The sequence below is a fragment of the Ixodes scapularis genome, unplaced genomic scaffold (genome assembly GCF_016920785.2).
Source record: "Ixodes scapularis isolate PalLabHiFi unplaced genomic scaffold, ASM1692078v2 PGA_scaffold12__126_contigs__length_90152505, whole genome shotgun sequence".
In the NCBI taxonomy this organism is placed as follows: Eukaryota; Metazoa; Arthropoda; class Arachnida; order Ixodida; family Ixodidae; genus Ixodes; species Ixodes scapularis.
Window position 1 is genome coordinate 7,578,513 of NW_024609838.1, and position 12,883 is coordinate 7,591,395.

Genomic DNA, 12,883 nt, shown 5'->3' on the forward strand with positions numbered 1-12,883 from the left:
CAACGAGCACGAAGCTAACACACTGCAGCGTCGCCATGACGGACCTCCGTGGTGACTTTCGCCGAGTTCCAGCCTGTTCGCTGCTTGGGGCGGGTCCACTAACGATGACGTCACGCTCAGGCCTTGTCTTCCGGGTGGCACACCGGCCTGGACACCTCAGAGGAACTCCTCGATACTCAGGTTACTGGCTGCCCCGGAGGCCCTCTTAGAGCAGCGCTTCTGCACCGTGCCGCCGCGGCCGCCGCCCCGCTGGCTCCGCAGTTGTCACAAGTCCAGCTGATCTCCGGCGAGGGGTCCGACGGACGAAGGAAGCGCCACCGTGGACGTGGCGTACGACGTGAAGGTGTACGTGGACCCGAGCCTGGCCGTGCCGTTGCGGGTCGAAGACGTGCGGCTGGCGGCGGTGGCCGACCTGGCCGGGCACCGCGGGGCCAGGCAGGTGCGCTGGCAGCAGCGCAGCATGCGCCGTCGGAACTTGCTCGACATGAAGCAGTACACGATCGGGTTGAGGCAGCTGTGCACGAACGGCAGCAGGTAGAAGAGCACGCGCACGGCGTACACGCCGTGGTTGAACACGTTCAGGCAGCACTTGACCACGATCTCCATGATGAGGCGGGGCCCCCAGCAGAGCAGGAACAGCACCACCACCAGGATGAGCATCTTGATGACCTGCGGCGCCCGGAAAAGGTGTATTGGGGTAACACTGCTAAAAATCTATCCTCCGAGACACTTTGCTCGTCGAGGGATTTGTTGGTTTTGTTGTAAACATTCTGCGCAGAACGCAGTCCGCCTAGGTTATCTGAAAATGGTGGCACGGTATTGTTACCGGCGACTGCATTCGGAACTAATTCGGGTTCAATCGGGGGAATAATATTTCAATACAAGAATGTGCTCAGACGGCGGAAGGAACTTGCATTCGAGTGAACGAAAGATCGAGGAAACGATCTACACGAGCGGATAACTATTCACGTGATTCATTTAGTCACACATTAGGTTAGACAGATATGTCAAATATACAGAGATGCACTAACCAATAATCCTCGTAATACTAATAGTGATAGATTTGTTTTTATATATATATCAGTCGAGCCACGTGTTGAAAGGAAGTGGGAAGGGGAAAAAGGTGGCCAAGGATAGTTACAACGAGAATCCTCGATGGGTTAGTTAGTGCAGAGTCAGAAAACTTGTAAGCGCAAATATAGACGGACACAAAGAAGGGGACACACTCAAGGACTCTTTTGTGTCCGTGTCTGTTGGCGCTTACAAGATTCCTTAGCTGCCCTCTACGAGGTCCCAAGCAGCACAGATTTGGCCAATTATTGGCCAATACCTGGCAATGATCTTTTGGCCAGTGGCCAGACAATGTCCAGCCAATGGCCGATGAATCTCTGGCCATGAGCCAATGACCACTGTCCATCAGCCATCGGCCTAGCATTGGCCCATGAATGGCCACTCTTTGCCCATTGGCCAAGAGACCATCGCCAGTCAATGGCCCATGCTTGGCCAAATGGTGTACCTGTTGCCTGGCCTTCTTGACGTCCCTGATGTCCGAGTTGGCGTGTCCCCTGAGGATGAGTCTGCAGTTGGGCTGCTGGTTGGCGGCCGTGGCTCCCAGCCTGGACCCGGTTCCGGGCGCCTGGCATTGATAGCTGCGGGCAAGGGGGACACTGGCCAGTCATTGCATTGAGGGCTACGCGAGAGTAATTTAAATTTAGACATTGTTTATTTTCCATCGTGAGTGATAGAGGGAGCCCGGGAAAAAAAGAAGACGCTTTTGTGTTGCTTCAAGACTAACCCCATGCCTACCACATTTGTTTCGTTGAAGAACATAAAGTTCGTTTCATGGTAGAGTTTCTGTAAAATGTATTCTCAATTTTCTTCACGATAAGACATGTTCCAAGCATTGTGAGAATAATAAATATTGTTATTGTGTTCTGGTAGATGACTTTGTGATGGGCATTTGTTTACATTTGCGAGTGTTAATGTTTATCTGCCACACACGGCACCATGAAGATATGGTATTTAAACCGCCTGTAAGTATAGTTGAAGCGTTATTTGTAATGCGTTTTTGGCAAATAATGGAATCGTCGGCGAAACGCCTAACTGTGTACTTTATGGAAGGAGGAAGGTCATCTATATAAATATTAAGAATAACAGAAGTGCAAAGACACTACCCTGGAGGACACCAGATGTAACAGTAGGCGTTCACGATGATGATTGCTTAATTTTTACTACTTGTTCTTTTTTTTTTTTCTTTTTTTTTTTTTTTTTTGCTTTGAAGCATGAAACAAAAAATCCAGCTAATGACGAATAGGTCGATATTCCTTTTTCGATCACTGTTTTCATCGCTCCTGCAAATGCCCATCAAACCATCGTCTAATTCCTAAATAATCGAAGCGTTTGAAAGATTCGTCGTTACATATGCCTAAACATTAGTCCCTCCAAGGAAAAAAAAAAGGATTTGTATCTTTTTGTTTGTTAAAGTCGACATCTGCACCAAAGACATGTTGATTTAGTGTTAACGCTCACAAGCGACCGCTTTCCTTTTTTTGGCTAAATGGAGCGTTCTTTTTCTGTCAGACAGCAAAACAAAGACGAGCCAACTACCCAAGGTAAATGGAGAAACAGGGGGAGTTTTGTCATCCGCCAGAGAGAGCGCTAAACAAGCGCCGAAACCGAAACCTCGAGTCACCCTTGTTGTCGGGCTTTATGGTCCATAAGGGGTAGCACAAGTGACACTATAGTTATTAGAAGGCAAGAGGCTAAAGGAATAATAAAAATGTAGGACAAAAACAACACCACCACATCTAAAAGATGTGGTTGTGCTGTGTTTGTCCTATATCTTTTCTTTTTATTCTTTTTTTTTTATACTTGACCCGCACCAATACGCTCTTCGTCCATTAACACGTACCGCTCATTCCCACTGGAAGCGGATCCGCGTTGGCAAAGCGGTTGCGAACGCGGTTGTATAAAGATCCAGTACAATTGCACGCGCACTCGATGACATCAAGTGCGCGTGCAGTTGTACTGGATCTTTATACAACCGCGTTCACAACCGCCTAGTGAACGCGGATCCGCTTCCAGTGTGAATGAGCAGTGACGGAGCTTGACCAGCCGTCGGTGCCCCACAAGACAAACAACGACAACACGACACAAAAAAAACAACATTATAATGATTTAAAAAATTATACAGACAATGTATTTTATACAATGTTAAGTATATGGCAATTTCGTTTAGAGTTGTGACAATACTTTATAGAGAAAAGACTACGTGCGCAGGCGAGCTGGTTGTAGCTAATCGTGTCGGTTAGCACTTGAGACTGGAGCAGAAAAGGAGGAACGCTTTTAGTCGAAGAAACAGGCACAGAAGGGAACGTGGAAAGTGGTTGACAGTGATGGTATTTTGGGTTGGACCGTTTGGTCCCTTGTGTAGGTGAATGTTCTTTTTATTGGAAAATGCTTTCAACAAGGAGATATCTGCGGGAGTTGGTTGAGAGTGACTGTGCGGGTATTTATAGCATGCGTAAGAAATAAACCAGGCAGCTAAGTTTGAGTCTTTCCCTTCTGTGTCTGTTCGTTCCACTAAAAGTTTTTTTTTTTTTTTGCATCACAGTTTTAGTTGTTAAACGACATGATTAGCTTTAAAGAGATTCGGGATGATTTAGTAGTTCAGGCAGTGTATACCTTCGGCAACCAAACTTAGTGCGTACTTCAGGAATATGCCGTGGATGTATCTAACAAGTTTGATGCACTGATCTGGGCAAACGGAGGTCATTGAGGTTTAGAAAAATGTCGAATTTACCTTCTGCGCGCGCAACAATATTCAATTCGAAGTTTTTTTTTTTTTTTTTTTTTTTTTTTACGGGAGTTTACTGGCACTATTGGGATCTAAGTATACTCGCACGCAACGCCATTGACCAAGAAACCTCTTTGTTGCGGTACAATTTCGAGAATAAAAGAGCGCGTTTTCTTCCAATATCTCATTGGCAAAACTTGATTACGTAGCGGTAAGGGAGGGAAGGGGGGGATCGCTATGTCAACATAGTCCCCCCAAGTGACGATATTGGAATGCGGCTATGCTCATAGATTAAACCACAGATTTGCGTGAGGATTCAATTTGGGATCGTGGTAATCGATTGCTGGACAAGCATTCAGATAGTGGCTCGTATCAAATCGTGACAATGAAGACAATAGCCGAACCTTACAATGTCTGGAACTCGGCGCATTTCCAGTGCTTTGCCAACCTCAGCGTGGCGCTGTGATCAACTTTGGCGGCATATAATCGACTTCATGTCGATTATATGCCGCCTGTTCTGATTGGCCGCTTGTTCTGGCTGGGAGTTGAGGGCGTGAACTGCTCGTTGGAACTACCTGAATTTGGCGGACTGCGTGAGCTGATCCATGGTCTTGGTGCTGACCCAGAGCTCTAGGATGACCCAGGAGTAGCAGACGACCATGATGAGTGACGGCAGAGCGAACAGCGTCACCAAGCGGTACCAGGCGACCGACTGGCCTCGCCAGTCCTTCAGCTCCTTGCAGGTGAAGGTGGTCACGTTCACACGCAGGTTCGTGAACGTCGTCTGCACCGCGTTCTGCCACAACGAGTAAACATGGAGCCGTTAGAGACATTGTCACGCGTGGCGTCCAGGCCTAAGAGCAGCAACGTAAAAATCATTAAACCTTAAACGAACTAAGGGAAGCCCAACATGCCTCCGCCTGTCAGAACGAATTAGAATCTTTCCGTTGCATCGATTTTCATCGCTTTTTATGCTCCATACGACCGATTTGCACAAAAAAAAAAAATCGTCAAAAACTACCGAAAATGCTTCGAGATAGGTTTCGACAATGTTCGTCGTGCGTAACTGTGCCTTCCAAAAATGTTAAAAAAAAAAACAAAAAAAAAACAAAAACAAGAAGAGAGAAGGTTTACGGATGCGCAGAGGTTTATTAAAAAAAGGTTCATTGCGATCACCGCAAGCCGACTGGACAAAGCTAAGACGCGCAGAGCGGTCACAAAGTAACTAAAAAAAAAAAAAAGTTACCAAAGGCTACAGCGGAAGTGTGACCATGTCACCTAACAGGGCGCTTTTATTGTATCTCGAGGTCGAGTTGGTTCCGCACAGACATGTACTACACCTTCCTCAAATAAACTAACTGAATGCCGTTACTGGTTAATCGCTCAAGAAGTAACTGGCTAATTTCATCTCGAATCCTGCAAGAAAAAATAATACAAGTCCTAACAAAATTTAGAAAAAAAAAGTATGTTGGTGGAAAATAATTGTTTGATTGATTAAAGACACGTCTAATTACACCTTTTACGCACCCGTGCTGCTGCTGCTGTGTTACTAGAAACAGAACTGCATATTACAACTACGGAAGATATTGTTTTTTGAGTCTGGGGTTTCGTAAGGGCAGAAGGCATACAGGTCTAGCGATGCTTGCCGCTTTCACGAGTGACACATTTTGGAATCTCGCGATGTTTAGATTATTTTTCTTTCGCAACCATATAGCTTTTGTACTGCTTTAAAGCTTTATACAGGAGGGTTAATATTCCCCAGAAAATGTTTTTTTAAAATCTTATTTTCTGAAAGAAAAGTTTTTGAATCTTGCGCCTTTGACAATAGTGGGCCAAGTTTAAATCAAGTTAGATTTTGATGTACAATTATTAAGGCATAAGAAACATATCAAATGAAAGCTCATATATTATCCCATTTAAAAAATTATAATATAGGTAATTTCAATATAGGTTATATAGAAGAAACAAAACTGTAACCTTTAGTAGAAAAGCTAAAAATACAAAATTGAACGTCGTAAAAAAAAATATATATATATATATTATAAGCGGCTAGACTCTTTATATCGACCGCTAAATTCACTTTCTTGACCTATCGCGCTGCGATTTTGCGCAGCGTTGTCCACAGCTGGTGCATTTTTGTTATGAAATTTGCAAAGAGAAAACTTGCATAAGGAAAAAGCAAGAAAAAAAAGAGAAAGGCTTAACTTTTGTGGAAACCCAGCGAAGCCACCGGTCTTCAATCAATAGGGCGCCCCATTGTTTAAAGACCGGTGGTTTCTCTGCGTTTCCACGGGAGTTAAGCCTTTCTCTTTTTTTGCTTTTTCCCTCAGCTTACCTGAGGGAAAAGCAAATTTTATAGAAAAACGTTCAGCCTTTCCACTCTGGTGAAGAAGGAAAACCAGCGAAGCTGCAGACTGGAAAGGCTCGAAAGGTTGCCGCCATCTATGAACGACGGTGGCAACCAGACAACCGGCACGCCGGTGGTCTGGTTGCCGCCGTCGCTCATAGATGGCGATGACTGTCCAGAGTTTTGAGTCATCAGCTCATTTGAGGACGGACACGATCCTGGGGAAACTAGCCCTTAACAGCTCCTCCGTAAAAATGCACCACCTGTGGGCGACGTTGCCCACAGGTGGTGGGCAGCATTTCAAATATATATATATATATATATATATATATATAATGAAATGCTTGTTGTGTGTCGTTAAATATATGTATGGTTTCCTTGCATTTCGCAGTGCGTTTGAAAACACGTATTTGTCCCTTCATTCTAAGAAGAAAAGATATGGGCCGTTGCCAAATACTTTACGTAATTTTTTATATATGCTTGGAACATTACGTTAGCGTTTATATTATTTTGTGCTCATGGTATATTATTTAGTAAAACCGAGGTGTGACTGGTATGTTATGATAATTAAATTAAAGATCATTCATGTGTCCAGTTTACTTATTACATCTCTAAATTCTCAATATTTTTTTTAATAAACTTACTGAAGCGTTTTTTCTTCTTTTTTTTATAGTTTACAAGCATAAGAATTTACGTTTCAAAAAGCTTTATATCAGACAAGGAATTGTACGAGATAAATTATTTTAAAAATCCCAGCGAGCCGAGTGCGAAATTTTGGTTCCTGCATGCGGCCGCATTTTCACGTATACTTACTGGCGAGAAACTAGGCTCGTTCCAACTTTCCTCACTTTCTTTTTATTTGAGACAATAACAAATCACGGAATTAAAGGTGGGAAATGCATAACATTACTTCGCATCTCTAGTATTACAAGCTCACAGTAACGCATATGGTGAGAAAAAAAAAAGTGATTTTAAGTAAGTGAGGTGATAACTCTTGAGGAATCGCATTTTTTTTTATCACAACTATGAAAGACTTGCCTCCATTTTGAGCCTCTATTCACAAGTGGCAGGTCTGAACTTTTTTCACGGGGCTCACAAAATTCCATTCCTTTTTCTATGTCTCACAGTATTGGGTGAGGCATGCTGCTTCACTTTTGAAGAGTACGATTCCGGGCATTTTCGGAGCCACTGCACGAGCAAACTCATAGCACTTCCAAGGGTTTCCAGTTTGGACGACCTGAGGTTGTCAATGGATGGAGGCTTGATGCTTGAGGAATCCCCCACGCCATCACACTGAGTTTTGCTGTGCTCCGTAATTGCAAAAAATCTATTTGGTTACTTCTTGACTCTTCGCCATCTCGAACGCTTGAAACCTATTTTTGCAATGACTAGCTTCCCCTTAAGAGATGTGGACAAGTTTTGTAAATATTGGGATATTTTCTTCCACCCACTCTTCAACTGTGCTCAGAGCAACCAGTGCGTGTGCTGTATCGTGCATGACATCACAGCGGGTGATACAGGGGCATTTTAACTTCGGTAGTAAGACGCGGCGCGTGCGCTGGGGAAACGGGGGTGGCACCCCTACCTCTTCAGCTGTATCGGTTTCGGCACCAAAACGGCCGATTAAAGCCGAAATAGACGTCACGTGCAGTTCCTCGAGTGGCCGCTGCTGAAGAAGTGGAGGCGTTGTGTTCGCCATGAGCTCGGTGCTCGAGGACCAGATCGGGGACACTTTTTTCAGAGCAGTCTCTATGGCAGTTTTCCAACTGAGTGGTTTAGTAACGTTGTCTAGGGCACATCTCGGCGGCTCAAGCTCTCGTGCATTTAGGGCAGCTGCCAACACTATGAGCTCGCGCTCCTAGCCTTCGCTGCGGTACAACATAAGGTGAAACAGAATATAGTCGCTTCTAATCCTCGTAGTGACCCTGTCTGTACTTAACCAACGATCACGATAGCTACCTAAGAAAAGGGAAATGCGGCAGTTCTAGCCTTAGAGGGAAGCTAAAAAGGTTCTTAAAAAAACGAGTTAGGGATGAATTCTGGAGTATTTTTATCCCGTGAATCTGAATATCACGTCTGTTTTTTCTGTTACTTCGGCTCTTCAAAAAAAAAAACCAGTCTCAGGGCAAACGACGAAATGGTTGACTTCCACCAGCTAGCCTGTACTTTGACTCTTTTCTCGTTAACAGTTTAGGTGTTTTTTTTCCAAATACAAGTAAATATAAAAAGGGGATATCAGGGAAGACGTGCACATTGCAGATAAATTGAAAGCAAGCGCGGAAGCGGCGCTAAAGCTATCAGAACTGATAGTTTCGCATCAGATAATTCGGCGAGTTTTGCAACGTTTGGTTTCGCAAACATAGAAGTGCCAAAAATAAAAACGGAGGTGGGGAGGTTTAAACGAACTTAGCTTAGCTATCGTGCGAAATAGGTTTAACAAAGAAAACAAATACGCAGTCTTATCCTGTAGATTGATGTGCTCGCCGAGCCGTCGCTTCGGAATGGGTTTCCGCGCGAGTGCTCTGATGGAAAACTTTGAAAAATGTTTTATACATGTTTTTTTAATATCCTATGACAACGCTTAAACATCATTTCAAACAGTTTTGATTTCTGTACTTTACTATGTAAGCAAACTAAACGTGCGGAAGAACCCCTTACTATATTGTACTATAAATACTATCATTGTATAAGTTGTACCGAACTGTGTTTGGACTCGAAAGCAATCAAAACTATGATCATGTCCCAAAAATTACTAATATTAAAGTAAAACAAGGAAATGACAGAGCTATGCTCGTAGAATGGATGTACAGATGTCTTTTTCTTTTCAGGCGCACTGCATAATATGAAGAAACCATATATCTGTATCAAATAAATCGTATTGCATATTTAAAAACACAAAAAAACTCCTTCTATTTCTTTTATGAAGTAGAATTTTGTATTTGTAACTTTTCTTATCAAGTTTACACTGTTGTATGTTTTACATAGACCATCCTTAAAGTAACAATATATTTTTAAATGTGCTTAGATACAAGCTTTTATTTGATATGTTTCTTATGCCTTGAATAATAGCACGTCGAAAGCTATCTCGAATCAAACTTGGCCCAATCTTTTCAAAGGTGCAAGATTAAAAATTCTAATTTCATAAAATAAAATACAAGACACGGGTCTAGATAACGTTATCCCCCCTGTACAAAGTTTCAAAGCAAAAAAGAAGTTATAATTGTAGTAAAAAAAAACTAATCTAGACTTTGCGAGACTCCAATTAGTGTCACTCGTGAAAGCTGCCAAAGTCGCAAGACCGACTTTCATCACTTTCGAAGTCCAAAACTCAAGTACAAACGCATTCTTCACAGTTCCAATTTGCAGTTTTGTTCTAGTCCCACAGCTTGCAGTATTGTTCGTCGTTAATTATTCCTCACTTTCGAACGCTTTCATTCGGGGTTAACTATTTCTATACTGACATATCTTGGGCACGTCTTTTTATGATCTATCTAGCATTTTCTCGCGCTGCAAACCGCACGCGCGAGCTGGGGTGAGAGGTAGGTTGGGCGCTTGTGTTGTCCACGTTCCCCTCGGGAAGTAATAAAATACCGTTACTCGTTACTTTATTTAAAATTAACGAAAATACGTTACCCCTTCCTTCTTTATAAAGGTTTACTAGGTCTCCGCTTCATTATAAAAAAAAGAAACTCGGTACTAGTAACGCGTTCCTTGTAATGCGTCACGTACAAGACTGGCTGCACGTGCGCCGAGTGAGTGCCCACGTATACGACAATACCAAGTATACGAGAAGGCCTGCGCCTCTTCCCCCGAAACGCCATCACTCGTGGATCCACGCCGCGACTCCCTGGTTTGCGTCAGCGTCGTCGCCCGTACGTCTCGCAGCGCCTTACCACAAGGAGCGCGACGACGCCAGCACGCGACGGCGCCGAGACGGACGCGTCTGCCACCTTGCAGGGTCTATTAAAAAGCTTCATCGTGTTTGCAGCTTGGGACGGTTAGGAGATCCACAAGTGATGACGTCATGGGCAGGCCTTGTCTGCGCTGGGGCGCCATTGTGCACGCACCTTGACGAAGAGGATGGGCAGGGCGACGACCAGGGACACCACCCAGACGCCCACCATGAGGCGCTGGCAGTTGCTCATGGTGCACACGGTGCGCGAGTGGATCGGGAACACGATCACCACGAACCTGGGCAAGAGGAGGACGGTACGCCGTCGGTCTACTTTGGTGACATGCTCCGGAAGGGGTGGGAGACTGTCGTGCAAATATCTGCCCGACAAACTCCCGCGGAGACACCCTTGAAGACAGACATCAGCGGAGACAACAGACGCCCGTTAGGGCTTACTCATTGTCCGTTGTCTGCACACCAAAACGTTTTACGAACTTAAAGGGCAGCTCCGGTCAAAAACGAAACCGAAAGCAATTACTTTCATCGCTTTAGTGTCACTAAATATGATAAATAGCCGAAATATTACGTCAGAGGGAAGCCGCGTACTCCACTAAAACCGATTTTAATGGTGCGACCAGCTGCTGTTTAGCGGGAGGCAGGCGGATTAGTTTTTAGTGAAGAAACATCGGCGCAGAACCCTTGTGACGTACGTCATGGTTGGTCATGGTGGAGCTGCAGTTGATTGGTTGTACTACGCACCGCAGCACCAGCGTGACGTCACGTCGCGGTCGAACGGCTGATGGTCAGTGTTGCCATCCCTCTAGCAGATAGTTTCGGTTTTGCAGTACTCGTCCGAAACTAAATTTATAAAACTACACCCTATATCAAGTAAAAAAAAACCTAATAATTTAGGGACCTTACTTAAACACAGCCAAACCTCAAATTAAAAAAAAATATTGACCGGAATTGCCCTTTAAAAGTGCAAATCAACTTGTCCCAAAACTTCTAAGGGTGCTACAGGAACACCCTTAGGTGGCAAGTATGTTACGTTGCACTCATCAATATCTCACGTAAAGTAAGATATATCTAGCACCGGGGAATGGTATCTCTAAGTAGAGATAATTAATATGCAGAAAGATTCTTCGATATAGTCGGTAATGCAATCTCCGCTAAAGTTGTTTTTTGAAGGGGAACGCACTTCAAAAAATAATCACTTTACTGTGACACACTTTTCCCTCCCCTTTTCGCACTCTTGTCAATTTATGAAGGGCGTTCCATGCAGCAGCACACCATTTTCCGCTTCAAATGGATGTACACCCGAAATGAGGGTGCTGAAAATGTGTTGGAATGGGTGTAGGTGTTTGGAGCAAGCTTTCTACACCATTTAAGCCGCAGTCACACTACGCATACATCATACAAAAGACATCATGTTCGCTGCAGACATAATAACAAAAGTATTTGCGGATACTCCTCGGGCATGTTTCAAGCATGTTTGCTTCATGTAAATGCATGCTTCGAAAAGTTAGCAGACAGTTTTTTTATGACCAATGTTACCGTCACAAAAGGAACGCCAAAGACAGTGTTGGCAGACTGTCTCTTGCATGATGCGTTAGCAATGTGACCACTAACTTCCCACTGGAAAAAATAAAATAAAAGACGTTCAAAATTCTCTGTAATGCCGAATAAGAGCGCTGCTTTTGAGGAGAAGGAGGAAAGGGGAGTGACGTCACACGCGTGACCATTGGGACCCTCGTGACGTCACATGTGACGTCGATCGTCACCCTCGTGACGTCGCATGTGACGTCGATCGTCACCCTCGTGACCTTCTTGACGTCACTGGTGAGCCTCATGACCATTGTGACGTCACTCGTGACCCTCTTGACGTCCCTCGTGACGTCGCACGTGACGTCACATGTGACGTCACGCGGTTATGCTAATGGCGATGGTGACGTCGCTGTACCGGAAGCGGGCACCGAAGAGCTGCGCTTTAAAAAATTACACACAATTGTATTCTGGAACACTCTTTTTCTGGCATTTCCCTGACTGGACGCCCGAGCTGAGACAGCGGAGTGGTGCTACCTTTCCAGCGTTACGGCGACCATGTTGAGGACGGACGCGAAGGCGGACACGGTCTCTGCGTAGGCGGCCAGTTTGCAGATGGTGGCCCCGGCGTCCCAGTGGATCACGAAGTAGTGGGCCACGTCCAGCGGCGCGCAGATGGTCAGCAGGAGCAGGTCGGACACGGCCAGGCTGACCAGGAACACGCTGGTCACGTTGCGGGACGCCTTGTCCCCGGCCATCACCGACACGACTACCAGGTTGCCGCTGACGCCAACCACGAAGGTGACGAGGTAGGTGACCACGATGAAGGAGAAGTACTCATTGATCACCCACGGCACCAGCATCTCCTCGGGGTACTCGAAGTACACGTGGCCAGGGGCCAAGCCGCCGCTCTGGTTGGCAGCACTCGCATTGCTCGCCACCAGCAGGGACGAGTAGCAGTCCAGCAGGCTGTCGTTGGTCTGGAGGCAGTCGCCCGCCCTCAGTGGCGCCGCCATTGCTGCTCCGGGGGTCGGACCGCGATGCGCTTGGAGGGATCCCTAGGGCACTGTGGGTGTCGCGTATAAGACCAGCATCGGTGATGCTGACCTGCCAGGTGCGTGCGTCACCATTCCCATCGTCTTTCGGTCGGCCAATGGGAACGGCTGTTTTTGGGAGCTCGGTCTTGGATGACCTGTCTCGTACAGCCGGTTATCCGGGCTTTCTTCAGAGCCGTATCTCGTAGTTTCTCGCTTGTGTCGCCGCCCGCGCAAGGCACCTGCGGCTGAAAAAGAAAAAGAAAGTATCG

At 45.5% G+C, this 12,883-nt stretch overlaps 1 protein-coding gene across 1 annotated transcript; it reads right to left on the reverse strand.

Moving 5' to 3' along the window:
• Positions 1 to 264: 264 nt before the first annotated feature.
• On the reverse strand, positions 265 to 12,593 carry LOC8031965 (allatostatin-A receptor). The gene is made up of 5 exons (XM_029989721.2): positions 12,115 to 12,593; positions 10,211 to 10,334; positions 4,372 to 4,592; positions 1,517 to 1,649; positions 265 to 669 (listed from the first exon to the last, which is right to left on the reverse strand). Exons 1-5 carry the CDS (start codon positions 12,591 to 12,593, stop codon positions 265 to 267), a joined length of 1,362 nt encoding a protein of 453 aa, XP_029845581.1.
• Positions 12,594 to 12,883: the final 290 nt, after the last annotated feature.